The sequence below is a fragment of the Bombus vancouverensis genome, chromosome 4 (assembly GCF_051014615.1).
Source record: "Bombus vancouverensis nearcticus chromosome 4, iyBomVanc1_principal, whole genome shotgun sequence".
Classification (NCBI taxonomy): Eukaryota; Metazoa; Arthropoda; class Insecta; order Hymenoptera; family Apidae; genus Bombus; species Bombus vancouverensis.
This window is the reverse complement of record NC_134914.1, coordinates 18,113,142-18,141,101: the sequence shown is the minus strand read 5'-3', so window position 1 is coordinate 18,141,101 and position 27,960 is coordinate 18,113,142. Positions and strand designations below refer to the sequence as shown.

The window sequence follows — 27,960 nt, the reverse complement described above, 5'->3', positions numbered from 1 at the left end:
ATATATAATTTAACAAATGTATATCATATATATATATAATATGATATAGAAATATATGAGTAATATAAATGTAAAAATTAATCGGTGACGTCGTGCATACATGTGTACATAAGTACGTACCTACATATGCATGTATACGTATACGCGACTCACGCCTGTATGTACGTATGTATATATGAATGTGCACACGTAGCAAATGAAGCGACAGCTGCGAATAACTGCGTTGTCGTTATTGAATGTAAACAATCACTGCATAGATGGTTATGAATTGGCCGAATTGGCCGAAACGCGACGATATTTCGCACGCGGCCGAATAACATCGATCCTTGATCCAAAACACGGCGGGTTCGAATTTTTCCAGGGTTAGACGTAATCACGTAAATCTGTATACCGAAGAACAAAAACACAAAAAACAAAGAAAAGACGAAAAGAGAAAAAAGAAAATAAAATTTAGAAGATATCCAACTAATCGTGTATATCGTCGATACGTTAATAGCAACCTTGTGTCCCTGTTTCTATTTACCGTTACATGCCATTGCACTTACATGTACATACGCGTAACAATGTATACTCGAAACGAATTTAATTTTCTTTCTATAGAGTTTGGCTTTTTTCATGTAACAGGCTGAGTGGAGTAAATGTACGCATCCACTTGATAATACAACTATCGCTAGTTGCTCTCAAGAGCATTTTTTCCAAGTGAACAGACACCGCGTTGAGAGTGATTATCTGATCCGATAGTGGATCGGACAGCGATTCTCAAAGCAATGTTCACTTGCGAACGATACTCTCGAGAGCAACCGACGATAGTTTCGCTCTCGCGTTCACGCGTATCTTTACAGAGATTTTAGTTTGACAAGCAATAATTACAAGCGATGGTATTCGATGAGTTAATAATTCATTCTTTCGAACGGAACGTAGTTTTCTATCAGCCAGGACAGTATACCGTGAAGCACGTACCGTCGTTAATGTATGCGTAACACAATGACTATAGTTTTTATTTAAAATTACTTTACGAGGTACATTTATATATACATAAAAAATGTATGACTAATACATTTAAGCTTACGCAATATGGACATATTCGTACACGTGCAGTAACGTAATTGTAACACTTTTTTTTCCATTTTCGTTCTTATACTCTGCGAGTTCGATTTCTTATTTCTTGTTCATTTATTAGAATCAGCTTTCGATGCGAATTATCAACGATTTACATCTAACTTGTATCGATTTTCTACGAACGATACCGGAATGTTGCAAGTCCCTTTGGCCGAAACAAATAAAATTCTCGCAAAAATGTCAACAACAAGTTCCGTTACGACGATCGCCATACACGATCCCGGAATCGATAGTCGAACGAATCGAGTTCGGTCGAATCGAGTCGAAGTTGATATAGAGTAGAGAAACGGTCGCCTCCATGTTGGCGATCGAACAGTGATCGCACGAAACAGATATAAAGGGGAGAGAGTGGGTGGGTCTGGAACGAGATAACGCGCAACTTTGAACAAAGGGAAACGAAATTGATATAAACGGTGCAAATCGCGGAGACGAGGTTTACGAGCGAACGGGCAGGACGAGGAAAAAAAGGAGAACGACAACGAAGGCGGGAAAAGAAACGGGCTCCCGGGCCGTAAAACACGGGGAAAGCACGAGACATAGGAAGGTGGGAATTGGCGACACGAATCGACCGAAAAGAACGTTTCGCGCTCGATATTTTCGAAATTTTTGGTAAAAATATGGGACGATACACGACGAACACTTGAGATTCTTGCGGACACATAACATCCAATATACACATGTATTTCTTGTACTCGACGCGCGCATACGCGCTTTTCTTTATCTCGCGCATACTACACAAGAGTCTGCGTGCTAAAATCTTTGATCCGCGCGATACAATGTTTGTCACGCTAAACCGTACGTAACGTCACATAGAACGTATGGATTCGCGAAAATGATCGATCGATAGATTCGCTCGCATTCTCCGTGTTCTCGTAAAATGCACGGCACAAAAATAAATGCTCCTATTTCGATTACATATATTCTCTTTCTCCTTTTCCTTACACGCATCTACGCATAGCTACACGCGCACACACACGGACGCATGCATTCTTCCGTTCTAATCGTAAGTATAACAACGTTACACACACAGTCTCGCGTACGCTTGTACATCATCAATTAACTATATGCTTCATGAAATTTCTGCTTTTTACAAAATATCACAAAAATCACACCAGCCTTTGTTCGCGACAAAAAAGACAACCAAATATCGTGCTATGCCGCTCGAAGAAAGACGACCCCCGAAACGAAACGCCGTCTTACGATGAAAACACAGAACGAATCGTTTCGTTTTTCCGCGTGACATCGCTGCGCACCTCGTGTCTGCTTTCGCCACCGCGAACGTCGTCGTTTCCGCCCCCTGCCCTCGATGCATCGTTTTAAAACGCGCTGTTTTCCATTTTTTCTTTTTTTCTCTTTTCTTTTGTACCGCGACTCCTCCCTCCTCGATTCGCCTCGGCCTTCCTGGGGCCGTTTTCAAAAACTCTCGTAACATTTTAACGCCGCGATCTCGCGGAAAGTGTACGATCGACGAATCAAACGTGAAATCTGGATGGGTAAGGCGAGGCCGTGTGAACGCGCGCTATCGCGCGTTTCTAGGGCAACTTTACGCGAAAGCGTAGAAAACACTTAAACCTACTGTCTTTTAGATTTAGTCGAGAAGCTAGTTTCGCCCGATCTCCGCGATTTCAGCTCCGTCAAGCTACGCTAGACAAACAACGTGCGACAGCGAAGCGGAAGAGGTGCAGCGAAAAAGGCTCGCTTTTTTATCGTTGATCGTACGATAATACAGCGCGTTGGCGACACCTATGTCGGTGTGAACGGCAACGATGACAGTGGCGGCGACCGGCTGCGGCGTCAGCAGCAGCTGCCAACTCACAGCTCACAGCGGCTTCGTGTCGGTCGTCGCTCATATTTTATAAAGAAGCGATGCGAACGCAACGATAGCCTCGTGACTATTTCGAAACACGATCGACGAGCAGCTTCGCGTCTTTCTTCATTTGGCGTCATCCTGTTCCATTGGCTCCTCGGAAACTTCTCGGGAATGTTCTGGGGTAGTCCTGAAACAGGAATGGCTGTAAGCAATCGGCGGAAAAGCAGAAGACGAGCATACCGCCGATCAGATAGATAGATTTACGTTAAATTGGTAGGCTGCTGCATCGACAGAGAGGCCATCGCGGAGACCGTCTCGGTTTCGTCGCGCTCTTTCTGTCCAGCTTCGATCGCGCTCATCGACACCGTGTGCGCGTTCAGCTTGACGCAAGGCCAATGAGACATCTGCGTGTCAAACGACAGAAAAAAAGATAAAAGAAACGCTCGACCAGAGATCGAAAGCAACGAGAAGAAGGAAAGAAGGAAGGAAGAAGGAATAGGAGAGAGTCGCCAAGCGGATGATGATCGTACCTGCACGGCGATCGTCTTTTGCAGCGTGTCGACCGCGTTTTGACAAGGTATCCTCGTCAATTCCTCTTCCCGAAGTTGAGTAGGTTCGTCCCCGAGCAGAGCCCGAACGCATTCTTGGGCGGAGTCGCAAATCGCGGCCAAATCGTAACCACCTTCGAGAGCGAGTACAACCTTACCGTTCGCCAGTCCGAGCAACTGTTGCGTCATCTTGCCGAAGCAAGCGGGGCTAACTTTGTAGCCTCCGAGGGGCGCGGGATGGCCAACGGCGGCGTCGAATCCTGCCGAGACGAGGACGATGCTGGGATCGAACGCCTTGGCGATCGGCATGACGATCGTACGAAACGCGGCTAGATATTCCGCGTCACCCATCGGAGGATTCAGCCCACCGGACCAGGCTACGTTCACGTTGTAGCCCAGACCCTCGCCAGCCCCGCACTCGGTCGGTCCACCGGTTCCTGGAAAGAAGTTACCTTCGTCGTGCCTGTGTATCGACATGTACAGCACCCGTGGGTCGTCGTAGAACATTTGCTGCGTGCCGTTCCCATGATGGACATCCTAAACAGAAGGTAAACCGGTCGAGTCGACGAGTCTCGTCCAGCGGACTACCGACCGCGTATCCCGAGCGCGAGTTCCCGATCGTCGCGATCGCAATACAGGGCGACGAGCAGCGACGCGAACGGAGGAAAACCGACGAGAAAAACGAGAAAGAGAAAGGAGGCTATAGGTTTGGCTCTTACCCAATCCAGGATCAAGATTTTCCTAATATCGAGCTTCTGCTGAAGCAATCGAGCAGCGATCGCGACCGAATTGAAGAAGCAGAAACCCATGGCCTGGTTGGTTTCGGCGTGATGTCCGGGCGGTCGTACGACGGCGAAACCGTTCTTAATGTCAGCCATGGCGGTTTTAAAGGCCAGATCGACGACACAACCGACAGCCATCCGGGCGGCCGGCGCGGTATTCAGTTCGTTCCACGTGGTGTCGGAATCGACGCCTACTCCGCCGCAGGGCAGCCGCACGAAACTCTTGATCGGAAGTTGAGAGAGCTTCGATACGTCCAGCTTTTGTCGGTTCATCGGATTCGTTCCTGCGCGCGACAGCACGTTTTACTTTACTTTACGTTTACGGCGTAGGAAGGCGGCGGCGGCAGAAAGTGGCAGAGAGGGGAGCGCGGGTCAAAAGCGGGGCCGAAGGATGGATCGGGAACGAGGAAACGAGGAAACGAGGAAACGAGGAAACGAGGAAACGAGGAAACGAGAGAACCGAGCGTCGCGTATGGGAGACGCGTGACGGCGCAGCGGCACTCACCAAAGAGAAGAGCGTGAGCTTCGCTGTGACACGTTTGAATCTCCTCGAGGGTGGCTTTGCGCGAACGTATTCGATCGCAGCGCTGTAGCAGTCCTGTCTCCGACAGCCGTGCCCAGACGCTCTGCAACCTGCCTCCGTGCTCGGGATGACCACGAACCGTTTCGCCGCAGACACAGGCGTGCTTCAACATCAACGGATCGTAGGCCAAACCGGTAGTGGATCGATGGGAAGAAGCGCGCGCGAACAGATCACCGGTGGTGGCTTGGCTTCCCTGAGGACCTGCGTCGCGCGCTAAGCAGACACAAAGAGAGAGCGTGGAACAGCGTACGATGGTGGTGGCCGTTCGACGAACGAGGTAACGCGGCCGCCTAAAGGCGAGCAAAGGTAAAGGAATCGCGGGCGGTCAGCTTACTCAAGTGAACCAACGGGCTGGACAGCGCTCTGGACAGCGGTCTGGCACTCGGCTGACTGCTCCTGCTGCCGCCACCGGTACCGCTTCCGCCGTAGGCCGTCGACGACTCGTTGGATATTTGCAAGGTGTGTCTCATCATCAGATCTCTCTGCTGCTGAAGAAACTGTTCGCGATCCCGTTGCTGTTTCGAGATCTCGCTCTCCTCCGACAAATCTTTCTTGCCTCCGGTAAGATCTATCACCTCGGCGGACTCGTCGTTCTCCGGTGCTTCGTCCAGCTGATTCGCCTGTCCCCGAGATCCGACACGCGTCAACACCGTTTGACGAATCTGCTGTTTGAGGTAGTTGTGCGCCTGCTGCTGATCGTGCAGTTGCTTCTCGGCCAGGTACTCCTCGTAATGGGTCTGCGGCGCCATGATGCCACCTTGCAGCATCGGATGGCCCAACGGCAGAGGCGCCGACTGAGTCCTACCTGTGGGAAGGGAACGGAGCGCGACCAAGGGACGCGTGAATCGGATGCCACACGCTGGAAATGTTCAGGAGGCGCGCGGCGATTCCACCTTGGGATCTCACCGGTGCCAATGAGAATCGTTCGCGCGTGCCAGTTGTTCGGCGTCGGCCGTTACGATTCCGTCCGGATCTCTCTCCGGAAATCTGACACGACTGGTGATCGCAGGGCGAGAGAGAATCGTGGGCAGTGCGCGAACGATGATGGCACACGCGCGCTGTAAAAATCGGCTGCTAGCAAAGAAGAGAGAACATACTACCTAAAGGCCGGTGACCAGCCTTTTGCAGCCTCGCATGCGCTACTTGCGTGTCGGTGATGGGAGCCGTGGCGGTCGCGGTGCCGTAAACCGCAGACGGGTGTTGCCGGTTCGTTATCGACGGGTGTTCCATATTCTGCATCTGTTTGTGAACGTAACCGCCGCTCGACGTGGCGTCTCCTCCTTCGATCACCGTCAACGATGGATAGAAAGGCAAGGTGCCGGGCAACATTTGTCCGGTGAGCGGCATCCCTAGTCGCGCGGTGAACGCCGCGCGTACCTCTGCCTCCGAGACGGTGGCCAATTTCGTACCGGTCTGCGAATAGACACGCGAAAACCAGCCACGCGTTGTCCTTTAGAGAGCGATCGACGATCACGTTGTAGGAGCCGTCGGCGGCTAAAACACTCACCGTACTGGAACCGGATGGAACGTGAGGTCGCCCCAGCGAGATGTTGGGCATGGACGGTGAACTGAACAACGACAGATCCGACAGGCTACCTTGCTGACTGCTGCTGGTCAATGGACCTCCGTAGCCGGTGTTTTCCGTCTCCTGCGAACGAACAACGAGAAAGAAAGAAAGGAAGAGTCTTCCAACGCGTGTTCGCGTATACTCACTTCTTGGATGGCTGCCGCTGCGTTGGCTGCCGCGGTGGGGCTCGCTTGAGAATTGTTTACGGTCGGTGGTGAATTAGGCCCAGATTCCGGATTACTGCTAGAATCTGGAAAGCGTTCGATGAGCGAGCGGCGACGAGCGTGGCGAGGTTTGCCTGCAACTCGTCGCGTACGAGAGACTGGAATTCGGGAAAGCGAACGAGCAACCTGTGCCCCCTCGGCCTATCTCAGACCCGTAGCGTGCCGCTGCTACTGTCCCGAATTCCTTCGCGAGAAAAAGGGACGCATCGCGCCCGTCGTTCCGCCTTCGGTTCGCGTTTTCCACGTTCGCAGGACGCGAGCCTGCGCGAACCGGGGATGCGACGCCGAGGCGAAACGAGAGGAGACTCGGTCTCGGAAACGTAATGTTAATCGGTAAACGTTTGTTGTCGACATGCTGTTACTGGACACTGGCAAAAAGGCAAAAATCAACGATCGATTAATCGAAAACACGGGTGCAACGAATTGTTTGCTAATGCTCACGCAAGGAAGAGTCGATAACTCGACGATTAATCGAACGAATTTCGATTAAGCTCGATCGAAGGACGTACTTGCTAGCAGTGATTTCCGCTTGAGGTGCGACAGCAGGCGATCCTTCCGGCGTGCCATCAGGGGTGAATTTCTCGACGCGGCCATGTTCCTCTCCACGCGTTGCTTTAGTCGCACCTTCAGCAGGTTCGGCTCCGAGGCTGGCCAATTTTAGCCAGGGTTAGTTGTTGGTCGTCGTCGTATCGGGCCGGAGAGTAGTGTAAAACGATGGCACAGGGTTCGGGGAGCGGACATCGAGGAGCGTGGGGCGATCGCGTGGAACGAGGAACGAGAGAAGGAAGGACGCGAAACGACGCGACGTGCGAGCGTGTCCACGCGATCCATCCGATAACCCAATAAATTACACGTCTACGAATATCCGTAGCGCGCTATTATCTTTGCTATTTTTCACGATCGCTCGTCGGATCGTCGATCGTCGACAAGCTCGCGATCGGGACAACGGAGGATGATCGTCGATCGGATGCAGGGGCTACGGTGTCTCTCTGCCTTTCCGTCCGTCCGTCCGTCCGTCTGTTCGTCCGTCTTTGCCTCCGTCGTGTGTATCTCTTTGCGTGCGTGCGTGTTCGTCCGTTTGCTCGTGCGTTTGTCGACGGGCCAGATGATCGAGACGGGGTGGGGGTGGGGGGCGGGGGGGCGTCGCAAAAAACCATGCTTTAGTTGAGGCATTCTACTATCGTACATAGGCACACATAGAAAGAGACTACCTTCCACCAAATATGCTTATCACTCGACAACACGGGAATTTATAGTATAACAACGTGTATCGGCGCGTGGTCGCGCGTACGTACCTGTTTTCCGAAGAGGAAAATCATCGGCGAACTTTTCTTGCAGCATCTGTGGCATCCGGTAGGGATGCGAAGCGTTCGCCGCGCCCGCCGATTCCGCCGATTGCGGTTGCAACCTGACCAACAAATTCGCGGCTTCTTGTTCAATCGATTCCAGTGTCGTTCGCTCGGTGGATCGAGCGATCGAGCGATCGACCGTGTTCCATCGAATCGTATCGCTCGGCTCTTCGACTCGAGCTCCGTTACTCGAGTACACCCCCTGCGGCATCCTTGGCGGCTTGGGTGGATGGGTGGGTGGGTGGGTGGTGTGTGTGTGTGTGTGTGTGTATAGCGCGGTATCGTCGAAAAGCGTGGCGAAGATGGAAACAACGGAACTGGGGAAGCGGAACTGGGGAAACGGAACTGGGATGCGGAGAAGAAGAGAAGAAAGAGAGAACGAAAGTGCACACGGTACAGCGACCAGGAAGAAAGCGAAATTGCGGGCGAGCAAGCGAACGGGTTATAGGCGGAAAGCGTGAAATATCGCGAGAGGATGTACTCGAGGAAGATCGACGACAACGAGATCGAGGGCGGCGGGTGAACCCGCTCGCGAGAATCGTCAGTCTCGAAAAAATTCTCACCAGCTTCTGTATCCGGGTGTACCAGGTACGGCCCCGTTCGCAGCGGCCGCGGCCTCCCTTTGCTTCTTGTTCACGAGGAAGCTCTGAAATCGTAAGGTTCCCCTCTCAGCGAACACTCGCGCGCAACATTCCCCCTTCCCTCTTCTACGCATACCATCCCTCGTCATCGATTCATCGCTACTATCAAACGACAAACCGACGAGAACCTAGCGACGTTACGCTTTAGATCGAATCGTATCTCCCAAGCCCTCTCAGCCTGACGTCTCGTCTAACGTTCCTTCTTCTCTTTGATCTAGAAACCTCCACCCCCACCCCCCGCCCGTCCTACCTTCTTCTGCTCCCTTTTATCTCGCCTATCACTTAGCCTGTTCGCGTCCCTTCCACGACGAAAATCCTCTCTCTACCCATGCGGACGGGTTCGGCCCGATACGACCGAGCCCTGCACGCCATTCAAGTACCTGAAGTCGTTGCTTCACCTCCGTCGAAGCGATCGCACTGTGGTCGTGTTTATCCTTCTTCCTCAGTGCTTCGAGTCTCTCTTTTTCTCTCCTCTGCTCTTCCAGCTGTTTTTGCTGCTCCCACAGCTACGACAAAAAGAGAAAGAAAGAAAAAAAAAAGGAGGAAAAAACACGAGCGAAAAGACGCCTCGTTTCGATCGATAATATGACGGACGGGTAGTACGCGTTACACGACCACGGTGTGCTGGACATTGACGGTAACGGCCGATATCGTCCATTCAAGAAAAAGAGATAGAGATACAGATAGATAGAGAGGGAGGAGGAGGGGGCGAGAGGGGAGAGTGCGAGCAACGTCCAACGATAATTTTACCGCAAGAAGGGTGAAAGTGGAAGCGAGAAACGACAGGGGGAAGACACAGCGGGCAAATGGCACAGGAGCGGAGAAGAGAGGAGAAGAGAGGAGAAGAGAGGAGAAGAGAGGAGAAGAGAGGAGAGGAAAGGGGAGCAGAGAACACGACGAAAGTCGAATCTCCAAGGACTCGACGATCTTTCATCCGTCGCGATTTACGACTTCTCGTCCCATCGAGGTACGACGCGCGGAATTTCATCGCTCGCCGCCAGTCTAGGCTCCCTCTCCCTCTTTCTCTTTCTCTCGTTTTCGAGTACGTCGCGATAGAGACGCGTCGCGCATCGATCGAGTTTACGGGGAATAGGAAGGTTCCGCTGGACTTTCGACTCGGAGACGGTTCGAAGACAATGGATCTTGGACGACGGTGGTTCGATACTCGGGAGGGTGATGGCGTGGTTCGTCACCCTCCAGAGAGAAAGAACCGCACGGAACGGTGACCGAGAAACGAAATTGACGAGGAGGTGACACGCGCTATCGAACGAACGAACGAACGAACGAACGAACGAACGAACGAACGAACGTTACGCGACGCGCCGCGACGAACGCGACTTACCTTTAGCTGGTGCATCTGTTGCTCGTGTAACTCGGCCAACTGTCGCTCCTGGGCTTGGTACTGTTGCCGCAGTATTTGTTGCTGAAGTTGATGATGCTGCTGTAGCTGAAAGCACAACCGACGCGTCCAGAGTAACGCTCGAAACGATTTCCAGATTCGTCTTGGTGGCGCGACGCACAGATTCGAGATTCGAATCGAGAACACCGTGTGTACGCGCATAGATGCGCGCGCCGCTACCCGTACGGGGTAGCGGTGCGAACGAAATTCTTTTTCATAGCCGTGCAACGTCGCTGGTCACCGCTCGTTTCGCTTCGACAGAAACTTTATCTTCTCCGGTCTCGAGTCTGCCGACGACGCGGCCAGGGGCAATTACGAGTATGTTCGAACCTGTGCGTCGATCGCGTTCGCGCGTCAACCGCCATTAAACGGTGGCAACGAAGAGAGGGATAGGAGGAAAGCGGGATCGTGACGCGCGTGCAATCGTGCAACCACGAACGAGAATCGATTACGTTACCTCGAGTATCTTCTGCTGCAGCACGTGACCATGCAGGCTCGCTGGATCGCCGGAACCAGCGTGATAGCCGCCCGATGTCAAGGTGGTCGTAGCACCAACTCCGCCGACCAGGTCTCTCGGTCTGGACATTGGCGAGCCTGGCGTATCCCGGGCCATCTCTGTGCACGTATATACATATATACACGCACGCATGGACGACGCGCGGTGTTTCGCGTCGCGGAGCTCCACTTTCAAAGTAATCGACGATCGTGCGAAGAAGCGCTACCGACACAACATCGACGCTGAGACGAGAATAACGAGAATGGAAAGAAGGCGGCAGCGACAACAAAGTGTCTGGTTTGCTGCGCGGAAACGGACACCGCGACGAGCTTCGTCGTCGAACGGTCCGTCGTCGCTCGGTCTCGGAATCTCGATAGCGTGTTTATTTTTGGAAGCGTCGCGCGCGAAAAGTATCTTCTCGTTCTCTTCTTACGTTCGATCGAGTTTCGATCCAGCGTCGATGTCTCGTCGAACGTTTTCGACGTCCGAAGCGGTCCGCCGGTTCGGACACCGCGACCCGACGTTTCGTTTTCGCGAGTTTCCAGTCGCGTCTCCGCTCGAACGTCCACGAATACGTACGACGAATCGCGATCGCTTCGTCCGCTTCTCCCGTGCTTACCTTTCTGCGGTAGATGCGTAAACGCGGACGCGATCTCAACGCTCCTGTAACCCACGTCTTCTGAAACAAGGCAAAATGCAAACGTTTAGCGATGCTAGATCGACGATCGTCGGCTTTTCTGGCTTTTCTTCTGGCTCTCTTTTTCTGCTAAATTTTCACAGTTCTGTAACGCGCGCGCGTTCCTTCCTTTCTTCCTCTTCTACAATTTCTCCCCTTCTTCGTTCCTTTTCCGCTAGCCTCCCGCATCTTCCGACTTGCTTTGTTTCCTTACTCCTTTTCTTTTCGACTCAATTAATTTAATTTATTCGTCTGATATACGGGAAGTAAAATCCCATTAGAGTACAAAGAATCGCGTGTAACGCGATAGAACGCCGAAGCGGCAACAACATAAATACGTATAGGGAGAAATATAAGAAAATTTATGTTCGTATTCCATTCGCGTTCTCTTTACACACGATTCTTTGTACTCTAATGGGATTTTACTTCCCGTGTACGAAACGAATAAATAAATAAATAAATAAATAACTAAATAAATTGCTCGCGCGGCTTGCTAGTTCGAACGTACGTCCGTACGTACGTACGTATGTACGTACGTTGAAATAGGATCGATGTACGGTGGAGCGTGTGCGCGTAAACAAGCGAACGTACGAATTCCAGTGGATTTCGGAATCGGATGGAAACAGAGCGAAAACGGAGCGAAGATGAGCGCGGCGCGAGTGCGAACCAACCGAGTCGAGACGACGAGCGTCGAGTTAGCGGGCGAGCAGAGGTCACTGTACGCTGCGAGAATTCCTTCGAGTCAAGTCCAAGGTTAATCGCGGAGGAGGGCCGTTCCTCCACAGGCTCGCTCCGCTGTTCACCTTTCTTTCCTTCGTGTTTCCGTTGCCACAGCCGAAAGGTACCGACCGCAATTGCGATCGCCGTCCCTTCCAACGCGAGCTCGTATTTCCACGTATTTCCGCGTATTTACACGAACCTCGCTGCGTGCCATCCGCTCTGCCAAAATTCTTCGTTAAATCGGTCGATTCGCTTAGCGGAAGCGCTCCTGTGTCGCAATCGTGGTCGTTCGAAAGGAGAACGTTTCGAATTTATTAATTCGCCGACCAGCCTCCGTCGCCTGTGTGATACGGTCGGCCGACGCGAACACAGCTGCATCGTATCGGTCAAAGTAATTGCCATCGATCGCGATATACGCGTTTCGATAACGTTTGCTCGTTTGGCGACGTTTAGCTTTCGCGCTTCGTACATTTCGTAGGCGCCGTTCGTCTACGATCGAGACGACGGTGGTCGTGATTTTACGACAAAAAAAGGGACAGAAGAGCGAAGCGAAGAAAACAGACGGGACGAAGAAGAGGAATCGTGGTATCGACGCCTCGCCGCGATGTACCGTTATTATTAGCGAGCGAATGTCGGTGTGTAGGTCAGTCGAGAGTAGCTGGTGTATAAAGAGAGGAAAAGGTGACCGCGGTCGGTTCGGCGAGACCAGCACGCAGGCGGTGGTTCGTATTTTGCCGGTGCTTTGGTAGTTTAGAGCGACTCGGTCTCCGTCTTGCGTTCGATCGGACGTCGGCCGACCGAGCAGCGCTCGATAAATTGAGATCGCCGGCGAATCGGACGAGGACCGAGGCGTAAACGCGTGGGAGAAAAGGCGAGCTCGAGCGGAAATTGGAGTGCGCCGCGTTGCGTGCCGTTGGTTCGCCAAAGGGATGGGGGTCGGTGCGAGCGGGACAGGAGGCCGAGAGCAAAGAGAGTCAAAGTAAGTTTTTACTCGTGTTCCTGGCCGGTGGCCGACTAGCTAAGATTAGACGAACGTTCGCTATATATAGGATGACATTTATATACGCACCTACTAAACGCGACGGTACACGCGCCTCCCCTTTCTCCTCCGCCGCTCCGCTGCTCGCCCACACGCACGCACACACGCAACTTTCTCCGTTCGTCCCTACGTTCTCCTTTCGACCAACGTTCGAATTATGTCTGGTCCGCGTCACTTTTCCTTCCAACGTGTCGCAGACTCCGTAATACGTAGCCGATTGTTCCGCGTAACTCTATTCTTCGTCCGACGCGTAAAGTGGAAGCGCGACAGCCTATCGTACGCGTTGCGCCAGGCGACGCGCGTTAACGCGATCGCGCAACGACTATCGCGTTCAAGCGTCGATCGAATCGCATCGAACGCGGTGATCGAAACGACGCCACGCACGCACCACGTTCTCAGCACCTTGGAAACGACCTAACGATCGTCCCGTGCCCTTCGATTTACACGACCACTCGACGATAAAATGCTCGAAGCGTCGAAAAACGTCCGGTATCTTGCGTCGCGAGTAAAATTCAAGATTCCGCACGAACCGGCGTTTGTTACGTACCGCCGTAAATCGAATGGCTGCCGGCGCTAACTCTGTTCGACAGGATGTCGACGCATTCGATCGATCTCTGCCATCCTCGTAATTATTCGCTCCTCGGTTACGCTCCAACTTCTCTTTTCCTTCTTTCTTGTCTTCTATGCGCGCGGTTGCGTGTATTTTCTATCAAAACGGCCAACAAAGCTAAGAAAAAGGAACGGAAGAAGGAAGAAGAGACCCGAAGGATCGCGGTTTCAACAGGTTGAAGAAAACAGAAGAGGGCAGGATCTACTAGGAGCTAAAAGCAGGCGACGCTAAACGACGCGACGCGAGACAACGCGATCGTACGAGTGCGACCGCGTGGGCGTGTACGACTCGTATGTATGTGCTACGTATTTCCTCGAGGCGAAAGACCAAGCAAGAGGAAGGAAGACCAATGACCCCGTAATGAAAGCGATATCGGAACAAGGCGAATCGACTCGGCGGTGGTCACAGACCGACGATAGAATTAGACTCGCTATCTCTGTCCGTGTTATTTCGATTGCTTATTTCTCGAAAAAAGTGTTTGGTAACGCGAACGGATCGATGTCTCGTTCGCCACGTTCCCCTGCCTCGTTTCTCTTTCGTTTCCGTTAGACGCGCGTAACACGCGATCGCGTAAAAGATCGCAACGACGTTTCACAGGTTTCAAAACGAAACGGCGAATCGGATCCACGGTACTGGCTCGTTCGCGTTCTAAATTGAACTCGTGACTTCGTCTAAGTGGCGAGAATGATTCGCAGTGACGTCAAGCGTGTTTCAGTTTCTGCTCTTTGTTGCGACGGGTTCGCGAATCCCGGCCGCTCGATTCATTTCGAGACCGTCGTACGCGCGTTTGCAAAAATTCGTCCGATGCCAGTAACCGTCGTCTCGTTCCTCGCGCGTAAACGCTCGTTTACGGTCGTTTTCTTCGAGATCCGTGTTGCGCGATTTCGTGTCGCGCCAATATACGCTGGAAATCAAGTGAAAAAGAAACGCAGAAGAACGCGCCGTTGAAGCCAGGAAACGCGCGCGCGCTCGCTTTCGCCCGCGATCTCCCGCAAATGTCAGTGGAAAAACGATGAATCGTGTCCGCGCGGCGCACATGCGTGCTAACGCGCGACGCGGTGTCGACGAGTCTCGCGAACACGAACAAACGCGATTCTCCTTGTTCGTCCGCATCGTTACGCCGGGAGTTCGTTCTCCCGTTGCCTCTAGCTGTGACGCGAACGATATTCGAAAGAGGTCTGAAAACTGAAAACTCTAAAAACTAGTTCAACGTCTTTCTCTTCTATCTCTCTCTCTCTCTCTCTCTCTCTCTCTCTCTCTCTCTATAATTTCAATTACGCTACACATGCTCGTGCACGAACGCGTTGGTTCTTTGTCTTTCCCTCCTTTTTTTCCCTCTCGGAGACATTTCCGTTCGATATCGCGTGGACGGTACCAAACACGAGTGACGGCAAAGCGAGCATCAAGTAACGAGGACTCGCGCGGAAGAAACGATAACACTTTCAATGGAACTGACGAACGTCGATCGCGGCAGCGTTGCCTTTCGTTTTGAAACGCACAAAAACCCGAGAAAACCGAGTAAATAGGGGAGAAACGGCGGAGAGACGAAGGACGGGAGAGGGGAGCGGACGGAGAGAGAAAGAGACAGAGAGAAAGCAGCCAACGGGACAACAGAAAGTTACGGGAGCGATGCTAGTCGCTCGCGTCGTTACAAGCTAGGCACAACAGGTGTCGGTCGATTTGGAAATGGACTTTGAATCGCGATACAGGATACAGGCTGGAAATCCCTCGACGGGATTTTATTACGAAGCGTTCGAAACGATCAACGCAGAGCAAGTGGACAGCAATGGAAAATACGCGACAGAGAGCAAAGAGCAGAGAACTTTGCGTGAAACGCGAAACTTTCGAATTTCGGCATCGGATTTTTAGGCCGAGTTCCGATAAAACAGCGTCGATCGTTTCGTGACACGCGTCGAAACCGTTTACCAACGATCGTGTGACAAAAAACGGAACGCGGAGAAGCCAGAGGGGAGACGATCGAAAGGACGATGCGGAGAAAGAGAAGCGGCGGCAAAAGCGAAATACATAGGACGAGAAAAGAAAAGAAAGCGTACGTTGGCGATCACGCGTTGCTAAAATGCACTTTTCTCTCGAACGAATTTATCGTCGCTCTTCCGATGAACGTTCACCACGTAGTGTCGTGCGTTTAATCGGCTGGCTGCAGCGGCATCGCGCGCACTATTGTCACTCTTTGCACCAAACGAACACAAAAGCCAGCACCCGTAGCCCGAATTTAACGGCAACCTGATTCGCTTGCATAGCACTTTAAAAACACGGATGAACGCGGACAACGTGAAAAATAGTGGCTTACGTTTTATCGAAGATAGGCCATCGAGTCGAGCGAATGAGTCGATGCGTCGGTAATAGAAACACCGTCGATGACGGTGACGGTGACGGTGACGATGGCGATGACGACGGCGATGTCGATATCGACGTCGGCAACGATGACGATGACAACGACGACGGCGACGATAATTTCGGAACGACGACGGAACGTAGAGACTGGAGCGCGGATTTGCTGGAGCGCGCGCGCGCGCATGTCACGGATAACGAGAGAGAACTGCGCGCGCGGTACGCGCTACCGTTTCTTTCGCGATTCTCTCGCATTCTCTGAGGGTGTCGCGCGCACACGATGACAGCGCCCTGCCTCGCGAGACTCGCGAATCTCGGCTATTTATAGAGACCCGGTATTGTTGCGTTCAGACCACATTTGTGTTACTCGCGTGAGCGCGCGCACAGCGTCGCCAACGTAATTGTAAAACTGCCTCGTTCCGTGCCTCTCCAGTTTACCGCCCACTAGCTTCTATACCACTAACAGTAGCAGCAGCAGCAGCAGCAGCAGCAGCCGCCGCCGCCTGCCCTTCTGCCGCCTTCCTAGCGCATTTGCGCGTTGCTCTGTTCTCCGCTGCTATACCGCCGTGTTACCGTTCCCTCCCTGCCAAATTCACCGTCTCCCCTCGTCCTTTCCACGTTGCTTCGCTCCGCCACTGCTCTTCCATCGCCGAAACTTACACTCGCCATCGTTCTTCGCTCGTTTCCGTCGCACAGCGACCAGCCCGATAAACTTTGCCGACCTGTCCTTCCTTCTACTCCTTTCGCCTGCTTCCCTTCTTTTCCTTGCATTCTCCTTCTGCGTCGATCGAGGAAACGATTACCTTCCGCCAACTCGATCCGTCTTTCGCGTAAACACAAAACGTTCTAGACGCGAGGAATAGATCGCGACGCTGAATTTTCAAAGGCTGGAGGACAGATGGATGGCTCGAGTCGAGACAAAGCGTAGCGATGCGCCTCGTATCGCTTCTAAATACGCGCGCGATTAGGAATTTATTCTCGATGCATCGCGTTCCGCTGACGCAATTTAATCGTCCGTTACGTGATGTATAAGATTTTCCGGAATGCCTAGCGCGATTCTATCCACGAAACGATTCACCGGGAAATCTATACAGACGGAAATACGGAAAGCTATTGACTGTGAGACGAGCGCGACAGATTTTCGCGCCACTAGCAGGTGGTGCGTGGAAACGGCGATACACGTGCGATCGACTTTCCAAACGTTCGTTGAACGTCGATCTTCATACCTGGTCGTGTTTCTTCGATTACCTTCGGGAGACAGGTCCGGTAAGACCGGCGAGAGTCGCGAGAAATCTATCTTCCGAAAATAGGAGACAAGGTCACCCCCTTCTTGAATCATCTCGTACCGTTCGTTTGGTCGCTCCACCACCCCAAAGCTCGAACGCATCGATCGATCGAACGAGACGAGCCTCGATAGCGGAACGGTGGTCGTTACGTTCGAGAAAATCCGTCTCTCGCAATTCGTCGATCATCGTTCGGATACGGCAGGAATTTGCGTCTCGCGTCCATTCGGTTCGCATCGACTGTACGACGAGTTGGCGAAAAGAATCGATTGCCCGTAAGGTCGATTTGCTCGTCGATTCGTTCCACCTTGCAGGCAACATCGCGTCAATGAATGGCCGCGTCCATTGTTATTTACGATCGATCGATCGAGTTGGAGGTGGACGGCGTTGGACGGGCAGCGAGACCGAGAAGGAGGGTAACAGCCAGGAGTGGCAGTGTTTTGAATTTTTCTAAAAGATGGCGCGTGCTAGGTAGCGCTGCTCGTGACTCCAATCCATCCAGGGTCTCTCGTCACTTGCCACTATTTATAGACGACCGCTCGATATGATGTACCGGTGTTATTTTTAGCGGCTTACCTAGCTACGGCCCTTTCACCCCTTCGAAATAGCACCGCGGTAGACGCGAACGAGAAGGCTATTCGTTACGCGTCCAACGGTCCAACACCGACCACGATTCCTTCGCTTCGACGTCCTCGAAAATCGCCTTCCGTCCTGTTTCTTTTATGCGACGCATGCAGGCGCGTACGAGATACGCGTGATACCAGATATTTAGGTAGATAGGTAGGTAGATAGGTAGGTAGGTAGGTAGGTAGGTGGGTGGGTACTCTCGGAACAAAATAGCGACGCGGCAAACAAATTTCGCTGGAATTCGTTTCGAGAAAACGTTCACGGTCTGGTTGACGTACGCGCGTTTCCGAACCGACATTGCCGCGTATCGTAATTACACGACGATACCTGAGAGACGTTTATTCGTGTAGTGGATCACGTAACTCGGTTTAATTACGTGTTGTCGCAATTACACGGTAAACCAGCTTCCGCTTGAAATAGCTGAATCGATACGAACGTTCGGAACGTACGTGGTCTGGCCGCGACGTCTTGGTCCGATATTATCCCGATTCCTCTCGAATCTCTGCAACTGAACTGGAACGACCGAATACCTCTCGAAGCGACAGGAGATGGACTTGCGTGTTCTTGTGTCCACGACAGAAACCCGTCCGTCCGCCTAATTGTAACAGAGAGAAAAAGAGAGAGAGAGAGAGAGAGAGAGAGAATTCGCTTCGTAGGTGGTCTCTGGACGGTAATACGCCGTATGGCGTGCTAGGACAAAAATAGTGGCGGTCCCGTTCGAAAATACCAGCTGCTAAAAATACGAGCAAAAATAAACGTCTACACGTGCAAAAACACGCATTAATATTCGCTGTGCGTCCGACGTTCGTGTTTTCGTGCCACTAGAGGACGATGAGCCGACGGAGGAGACGAGGAAGGAAGAAAGGATGGGACTAGGAGGAGCCGCGTGATCAAGCCAGGCGGAGTGGTTTGGAAAAGAGAAAGAGGAAAGCCGTGAACCGTGACCCTCGTCTCTGCGCCGGTGTCTTGCCAACGTTACCAGCGTTATGTTCGGCCGCCGCTGTGTCGCGTGCCCTCTGCTAGAGGATCTAGAGGTCCGAGAGAAAAGACGGTCGGCGCCACGAGACACCGGGAATTCCGAACACGGAAGGCCGATCGTATCGGTTCACCCGGTCGGTATTTTCAAACTGTCGTAAAACGTACAGAGCAAGTCCGCCAACGCGTTGGCGCCACCCCGACAGGCTGTAGCGATGCTTCAACTGACTCATCGGAAACGAAAGCGACGGCGACGTCGACGATCGTGATCGCGCCGTTGTCGCCATCGTCGTCGCCGTCGTTGTCTTGGGTCACCGTCGCCTGAGATTACTGGACGAATGAAAGAAAAGAAAAAGAAAAAGACAAAAAAAAAGAAAAGAGAAGAAAAGAAAAGAGAAAAGATTGAGCACGATCTAGGAACGCGTTTTGCCTCTCTCGCGAAAATGCAAATGCGACGTACACGCGTATGCAGGAAATTAGAGACCGAGAGGTGGTCGACAGGTTGGAAAAAGAGTTAAAAGAGACGAGCCGCTTATAAATAGATGGGGGATGACCTTTGCACGGATCAACGTTTACTTTTATAACGCGTTATTAAGCTAGGTTATCGGTTGTATCCCACTTGGTCGCTTGCTTTCGGGCAGATGCCACCGTTCACGAATCTGGGTTATGTTTACTACCCCCTCCTGATTTCTGCAACTCCGCGAGTACCTTCCACGAGGTTTACGCGTGCACGAACTTTGGCGCCTCCTACGTGAGCGCGACGCGACGCCGCAAGCATTTTCTCGTCTGGAAAATACACCCTCGCTGGCGTACGCGCTGCACCGCGCGTCTCGCGGACGGAAGGGCAGAGGCAAGCGAACACGAATTCTCGACGAAGCGAGAAGAGAATGTTTTTTCTGCAACGAGAGAGATACGCGACGGGAACAAAGTTTAAGAGGCCCGGCAGAATCTGCTATCGCGTAAGCTAAACCGTCGAAGAAGCGGTAACCTCCGTTCACGTAGCAACTAGCTGTTGCGATAAAAATAGAAATAGCCATGGCGATCGATCGGCGGTCGTTTCCGTTAGGCTGTCCAACCGATGAAACCTTTTTTTTTTTTTTTTCAACGTGAATTTCACGATCGAATCCTATTGGATCGGAATCGTGATGCGCGGAGAAAGGACGGACGAGGATCGCGGAATATCATCGAGTGTGTACGTAGCTGGTGAATGCGAGGACTTTGGAAAAATCGATGCACGAAGCTCGGCTGAAGGGCGACTGGTCGGCGACGGGGACGGGAATGTTGGCCGCGTGTAAACGATTGAAAACTCTCGTAGTGAGTATCGAGCAAGCAGCAGCACCACCCACACCTCCGGAATGGAGAGCGTTACGGCGCGACAAAATTAGCACGGGCACAATAAGCGATCCCGCCTTCGCTCGGAAAAATAGATTTGGCAAACTACCAAAACTCGGCTTTGAATAGATCCCAAATATATGGATCATCGTAGTCTTTTGCGTTCCTTCTGGCGCGCTAGCCATCGCAGTGAAAGCGACCTTTCCTCCGCGTGCGCGCACAACTGCGATCTTTGCGCAATCGGAATGACGCTCGTGACAGTTGGCCTCGCGATCGACTGGTCGCGTCCACTTAGCCGAACCAGCGCGGAACATCGAGTTATCGAACGCGTGCCCCTACGCCGTTCACAAGCAGCAGCACCCTTGGTAAACGGCAATCCGAGCAAAAATAAACGAAGCCGGTGAAAATAAACGCGAAAGACGATTTTACACGCGTGGCTGTTCGCCGCCGTAGTCGTTGTCGTCGTACTCGTCATCGTCATCGTTGTCGTCGTCGTTGTCGTCAACGTTGCCGAGCGGATGTAGACGCAAACTTGGATCGAACGCGATCGATTCGAACTCCGCGACAAACTCGATCGCGCAACCGGCCGAGCGCCCCCCTGGCGACCTCGTTCCACCGACGAGATCGAAACTGGACAAAGGTGCGCCGACTAGTTTTTACCCTCGTTTGGGCTCGTAAAACGAGCACGCACCGTCGCCGCCGCCGTCGTTTAGACAGCGATTCGTTTTTCAAAAGGGGCCGCACGGTGAGCAGATAGCGGCGAGGCGGCTGAAACGAGCTTAGCGCGCGCGGAAACAAAGCGCATCGATTAGCGGGTTGGTTAATCCAAGCGTTGCCGTATAGCCCGTATATACCGTCGTATCGAAGCGCGACGAGCGTCGCTGGTATAAATAGCGCGGTTCGATACGCTCTTTGATAACAACCACGCTCTTTCGTCTCTCCATCGAACGAATCAATCTTTCGCTAACGCGCGTTTCGACTCGACCACGATATCAAAGACAATAACGGTTTGTCGTGGCGATGGATCGATACGTAGGTATCTATTATTAGACTGCCTCGGTCGACACGCCGATTATCGCATCCGTAACGTTATCGCTCGTTCGTCATCTCGTGGACGGTCGCGTCGCAACCCTTTTTACCGATGACACGATGCGCCAGGACGCGAACATGAAATTACCGGGGGCTAAGTCGAACGAGAGTCGAACGAGAGTCGAACGAGAGTCGAACGAGAGTCGAGCGACTGGACGCGGCGGCGCGATCGATCGCGTCGTATTGCTTCGGCAAAAATCTCGAGAAACACGATGAAGGAGAATCGCGCGTGTAAACACGAGCTGTGTTGTTTGCGCGGCTCGTCCTGTCGACACAGCTGCTGCGCACGAGACAGCGGGTGTAGGTCCGATTCGACGTAAGCTCGGCAATATGCGCGCATGCATAATGCCAAGCATAACCGAGTAGTTTATTTATAACGTCGCGGAAATACACTCGACACCTTTATTGTAAAAGGTTGTGTAACGTGGCTTACGTGTTGCGTAACCGCGACAGAAACTACACGTTCACGAACCAACCGACCAACCGTCTCGCGTCCCTGCACCGCGCGTCGAACACGACGGGCTGCGATCGCCGAACGACGCGAACGACGAATCGATTTCCGCGCTTTACGAGCGTGGTTCGCATCGTTGCGCTTTACGTATCGTGTATCGCATCGAGTTACACGAACAAATGGCTTGCGCGACAACGGACGAGCGCGATTCACGAGTATCGATAGGTCGTTCGAGCGTCGATCGCGTCTATTCGAGGAAAGAAAGATGGCGATAATCGGCAGAGTCGGTCGAGCCGTGTCCACGGCCTGTCGTAAATTTAACAGCGAGAATCGATTTCGTTGGTCGTCCGATGGGAAAAGGATAAAGGCGTGGTTCGGATTTACCGCAGCCACGATCGGAAGCTGCGGCGTTGTTCTTTATTTTCTGAACGAGTCGTCGGTGAAGGCGTTCGGGGGAATAGAGATTAGACCACCGAAGTACCCATGGGCGTTCAACGGTACGTTCAAGGCGTTCGATCACGCCGCTCTGAGAAGAGGATGGCAGGTTTATCGAACCGTGTGCCACGCGTGTCACAGTCTGCGATTCGTTCGTTTCCTTGACCTGGTCAACGTAACGCACACGGCGGAAGAGGTTAAACAGATCGCCGCCGAGTTCCAGGTTTCTATCGGAGCTAGAGCGCCGCGGTGGTTGACCGACGCGGCGCGACGCGATCACCGTACGTTCCGGCGTAACCAGTCGTAACCGAGCGAACGCTTTCGATCAGGTGGAGGACGGCCCCGACGATCAAGGCAACTATTACACGAGACCGGCGATGTTGTCCGACACGATACCGTCTCCTTATCCGAACGAGGAAGCGGCTAAAGCCGCCAACTATGGCGCTCTGCCACCGGATCTAACTTACATGATTTTGACGCGCAGAGGCGGCCTAGATTACGTGTTTTCCCTGTTAACCGGATGGATGGACCCTCCAGCAGGGGTAACTCCGGACGAAGGCCAATACTTCAACGTTTACTTTACCGGTGGATCTACCATGATGCCACGAGTACGGCATTGGTGAAATCGCGATTAGTCGAACGCGCCTCGTCTCATCGATACTTGTTTTCCACTACCGTTGCTTCTTTCGACGCTTTCGCAGATGTTCTACGAGGGAATCGTCGAGTACGACGATGGCACACCGGCCACGGAGTCGCAATTGGCGAAGGACGTGGTAGAGTTTCTAATGTGGACGGCGTCTTCGGAGCACGACACGCGAAAGATCATGACGCTGAAATGCATGGGAATCTTTCTGACGCTACTGGTGTCCGTCGTCCATATCAACAGACGAAATTGGTCGCATTTGCGGAGCCGTCGCATAGCTTACGTACCAAATATCATCACCAGAGAACCTCGACATCCAACGTCACCGTTCGCGGACAAATACGGCCGAGGAAGTAAGAGAAGCGGCTCGTTACCAAACTGATACACGGTCGTCGTGTTTTTTACCGTTGTAAAAAGTTCGATTCGATTCGACGCAACGATAAAGTTGCACGCGCGTCAAGACAGGGCCGGACAATTACGGAGAAACGAGGAAGAAGAGATTCGGTTGGAACGAGTTGGGTCGCGATGGAATGGGTGGGTCGGGTCGGGTTGGGTCGATTCGGTTCCGGTTGGTAGCGCGGGCGCAACATGTGCCACCGATAATCGTTTCGCAACGCGCGGCCTTGACGATGCCCGTATGCTCGATCGGGCCGTCTAAAAATAGAAAGCTCGAGAAACCGTGCAACAAACGTTATACCAGCTCTTTCTCTCTCTCCCTCTCTCTCTCTCTCTCTCTCTCTCTCTTTCTCATTCGCACGAGCACTGGCGCGCGCTCTGTCGCGCACTGCTCAGCTGGTGGCTTCGACGATCGACGAATAATAGATCATGGATCGCGAATGACAGATAACGACGGTCGCTGATCTACGATCTATTTCGGATCGAGAGATCCCCGCTGCGTTTCGAGATTTATTTTTACTCGTTCTTTCTTGGACCACGTCGCGCGTCATCTTGCACCCCTCCATTTTTCTCGCTCTTACGCGTAACCGCGTACCGAGCGAGTAAATTCCCCTATCTCTAAAATAACCGTGATTCCTCGAAAGTATCGACTTTGACTTTCGTTGCTTCGCTCGCCCATCGCCCCCCACCCCGCCCTTTACCGTACTCGGCTTGTGTCGCGGTCTCGTTTCGTTTCGTTTCGTTCGGTTTCGTCTCCGGTCTGGTCTAGCCTGGTCTAATCGTGTCACATCGTGTCGCGTCGATGATCTATGCGCACGTACGCGGCTCGTCTCGGCGCTCAATGGCAACAAGTGCGATCGCGGAAGAGAAGGGGTGGCACGGATCGAAAATATATACCAAACGATGAATGAACCTACCGCGTTGACGTTGAGAGCGCGCCAGCGATTTCGCGATCAACCGTAAGAAGCGAGACGGCTATGGTCGAAGGATGCATGGGCGGCACGAGAAACCATAATACTTGACGATTACCGTCGCTGTTCGATACGTTCGAAGCCTGTTACGATTCTCATACAACCGATTCGCACCGACGCGCGAAACGAAAGATCAATTTTACCTGGATGTCGCTCGTAATCGAGAAACACGGTACACGCCTGGTAAGACCGGCGAACAGGCCATTTGTAACGATGGTTTGACGTTCGCGGCCGATTCGAGGAGAATTTTCGTCTCGAAGAGAATGGATCGCGCGCGCGGTCCTATCGCCTATCCGTTGAAAATCAACGAAATAGACCAGAAGAACGGTCAGGGGCAAGAACGGTCGAGACATTGGGATCGACTCGATGACGACGAATCGTTCGTAGTATTCGTCACCATGACTATTATTGTTACGATGGAGGCTGTGCTCGTCGTTATCTTCGCGATCGTTTCTCGATCGCGTGGCACTGAGTTTGCGAACGTCGATTCCCACGCTGCTAGAATATCGCCAACAACCACAATCACGGGTCGCGTCGACGGTGACCTCGACCGCATCGCTTCTCGTTCACTTTATCCGCGTTTATCGTGAGTCGGAAATCGCGAGCCGATCCGAAATTCATCGATCACCGTTCTTGCCACTCCAACGTTGAAATGATATTAAGAACCGGAAAATCCAGTTCAAATGTATACGTGTCTACGTCGAAAACTTACCTTTGGTCGCGACGGCGCTTGCTCGCGCTTGTTCGCTGGACATTCTGTTTCCTCCAACATTCACCGAACCCTGCATTTACCGTCAACGCTGCAACGTCGTAACTCTTTTCTGCCTTGGTCGCATGCGTTTCCTGCAACGCGAACAAGCAATTTTTTTCCTTTCTCTCTCTCTCTCTCTTTCTCTCTCTCCCTCTCTCTTAAAAACAACTACGATACAACTTGCTAGAGCGTACGCGATCGTCGAGTTAGAAACTAAAGGGTAAGAGGAAAAAACAAGGATCGTCTGGAAATAACTTTATTCAGAAAATCGAGTTTTAATCTTTTTGATCCAGTAGTAAAGAAGCAATGTTCGATAAATTTAACTGCATTGTTTATAAAGCGAAGTTTATACTTTGATTAGATATCACGAAAAAAGAATGTTAACATAGTAATTACTGTACAGTACTTGTAATCCTTGTTATATTGCGTGTTTCGATCCAGTAACGAGTGGACATTCCCTGTTTTTACCCAATACACCAAACCTTTCAAACCGCTATATCTTAATGAGATATTTCGAACGTTATAACGATCGTGATTTGATAATTTTCCGTTGTCTCCTAGTTGTCAGAGAACGAAGTGTACTGTGAAATTGAAAATCACGAAAACTGAACGTTCCTCGTTTTTCTTCGATCTTTTCAAACGTAAACGCGGTAGTAGAAGCGTCCACGTGACACAGGCGACGCCATGATTTTGCCACTCGATCACCACTCTCAACGTGAAATCCAAATTTCTCATTCGATTAGATTTATTCTAGTAGGTATCGTGCGTGGTGTCGCGCGTCGCGTGTCGCGTATCGCATACCGAGTATCGCATGTCGCGCGTACGCTCGATCTCGTTTATCAAAATTTCGAGATTCGCCAGATACGATCGATCGTGGAAGTGAATCGCGATCTCTCGAATGGTTGTCGTGCTTACCGGCTGCGTCAGCGCTAAACTTCGATCGCGCTCAATTCGTTCGAGGGGGCGATCGATATCATCTTTGTCGGGCAATACTTCCGTTTCGTTTCATAACAACCAATAGTCGCGAAATTTCTCTATTCGCTGGAAAACGTTGGGAATACTAAAGTTGGCGCGTAACGTATACGTTTCGTTTAGATAGAAACGATCGTTAAATAAATATACCGAACGTCCATGTAAGAAACCACATCGATCGACTTGTATTCGCGAGTGCGCGTACCCTCGCGCGCACGCACGACATGTATACACGGCATTCGCTAAACTCGACCGAATCAATTCGAAGACTAGAAAGGATAGCGAGTAACGTCGATAAGGAATACCGAACGAATAGATATTGGTGTTTCGAGTCGAATAATAACACAATAAACGAAAAACGTTAGCTCGCGGAAGCGCCGAGATATAACCTTCGGTCGAATTAAAAGAAGGTAAGAACGTTTGTATGCACGCCAAAATCACATGGAATGGAACGACTTCTTTGTCGAATCGTGAAAATCGTTTACGTAGAAACAGCTGATAAAAAAGAGAAAAACGAGACAGACACACATACACACGTACACAGGCTGGCGCGAGTGATGCTAATTTCATTTATCATTTTCTAGACTTTGAAAAAGATTAAACATTTCCGAAGATTTTAATTTCGGAAATCGAACTCTGTGTTTGAGGAGCGGCATGCTCGACGTTCAATCGCGGTTACGATGAAAATCGTATTGGTATTAGTGTCGGTATTTGTAGCTCGTGAACAAGTCCCGTGTCAGTGTCCGTGACAACGATGATGATGATGATGGTGGTGGTGGTGGTGGTGGTGGTGGTGGTAGTGGTGCTGGTGGTGGTGGCGATGGCGGTAGTGGAAGTGGACATAGTGGCACTAATGGTGGTAGTGGTGGTGGCGGTACAGTGGTAGTGGTAGTAGCGGTGGCGATGATAGTGGTCGTGTGGTGGGTAAAGAGCGGCGGTAGCGGTAGCGGTAACAGATCGAAAGTCACGAAAGCGGTCACTCGCTCTCATCGGCAAAACTCCTTCGATCTCCCAAAATGGAAGATTCGATTTTCGGATGATCCGAATCGAACGATCGAGAGATCGAACAAACTATGCTTAGAGACTGGTATCGCGTACAATAAATCATTTAATTGCTAAACTACGAATACATTTTGATCGTTCGACACGTGGCAAAAATGCGACGCGTAGATTCGTGGAGAATGTTTTACTCATGTACGTATGTATGTGTCAACGCGAGAGAGAGAGAGAGAGAGAGAGAGAAACGGGGGGAGGGGGGAGGAGAGATAGATGAGTGTCTGTGTATGGAAGCACGCGCACACATATGTGCGTGAGTTCGTGCATGCGTGCATGCGTGCGTGCGTGCGTGTGACGTGAAGGCAAGAGGAGAAAAGATACGGAAGATTGATTGTGGACGGAGAAACAGCGAGAAAGAAGAGAGAAATAGGGAGGACCGAGAAAATTGGAGAAGAAATAGAAAGAAAGAGGAAAGAAGAAAAAAGAGAAAAGGAAGAGGTGGAGGAGAAGAAGGGGGAGGAAGTGGAGGAGGAGAACGCATCGAAGAAGTAGCGAAGAGAACAGCCAGCAATGGTCGGTACCGCGCAAATCCAACACCAAGACTTACTGGCTTAACGCTGCCACACCTTTGCGAACCACGAACGTAACCAATGTCTCGCGATGGCACTCGGTGTAATCTCGCTTTTAGTATGAACACTCGAGAAAAACGGCGAACGCGTAGAAGGAAGAAACGCTGATCACTCGCGAGACACTCGCGATACGCCTTACACAGAGCGTATATGCATGGCATGTACACACACGAGAAACATAAAAACAATGCGATCGCGCTGCTACCTCGACGTGGTTTGTTCAACTATAACGGCTCGTCCGATTATTGCCAGATGCACTTGGTTACCTTGGTAGCACGCATGCGTTTCGCGAGACACGAGGAACGCGTAAATTGGATTCCGTCGAACGACGTGTACCTCTTGGAAACACCTTGTATACACAGTGACACCGTTCCACGCGTACAAATTGTCGATTAAACTTTCTACGATTGCTCCTCAACGCTTCATCGCTCCTCGCGATTTCACGATGTCGTCGTCTAGCTACTTGTACAAGCTATCTCTAACCTACAACTTCGC

The 27,960-nt window shown here is 51.7% G+C and overlaps 2 protein-coding genes across 13 annotated transcripts; one reads left to right on the top strand and one right to left on the bottom strand.

The window, feature by feature from the left end:
• Nucleotides 1–971: 971 nt before the first annotated feature.
• On the bottom strand, nucleotides 972–27,960 carry HDAC4 (histone deacetylase 4). 12 transcript variants are annotated; one of them, XM_033351063.2, is made up of 19 exons: nucleotides 27,444–27,960; nucleotides 24,830–24,960; nucleotides 18,275–18,420; nucleotides 11,138–11,197; nucleotides 10,480–10,637; nucleotides 9,966–10,070; nucleotides 9,004–9,129; nucleotides 8,546–8,628; nucleotides 7,929–8,041; nucleotides 7,143–7,280; nucleotides 6,556–6,659; nucleotides 6,350–6,490; nucleotides 5,940–6,255; nucleotides 5,177–5,647; nucleotides 4,765–5,055; nucleotides 4,197–4,543; nucleotides 3,460–4,014; nucleotides 3,194–3,333; nucleotides 972–3,116 (listed from the first exon to the last, which is right to left on the bottom strand). In XM_033351063.2, the coding sequence occupies exons 1-19, from the start codon at nucleotides 27,624–27,626 to the stop codon at nucleotides 3,053–3,055; spliced, it is 3,672 nt and encodes a 1,223-aa protein (XP_033206954.2). In that variant the 5' UTR covers nucleotides 27,627–27,960; the 3' UTR covers nucleotides 972–3,052. The 12 variants fall into 12 exon arrangements, with proteins under 12 accessions (XP_033206954.2, XP_033206956.2, XP_033206959.2 ...); XM_033351065.2 differs by having other exon boundaries at nucleotides 5,943–6,255; XM_033351068.2 differs by lacking the exon at nucleotides 7,143–7,280.
• On the top strand, nucleotides 21,938–23,107 carry LOC117166789 (uncharacterized). The gene is given in 3 exon segments (XM_033351093.2): nucleotides 21,938–22,330; nucleotides 22,437–22,805; nucleotides 22,808–23,107. Coding segments are annotated over 3 exon segments (1,062 nt in total).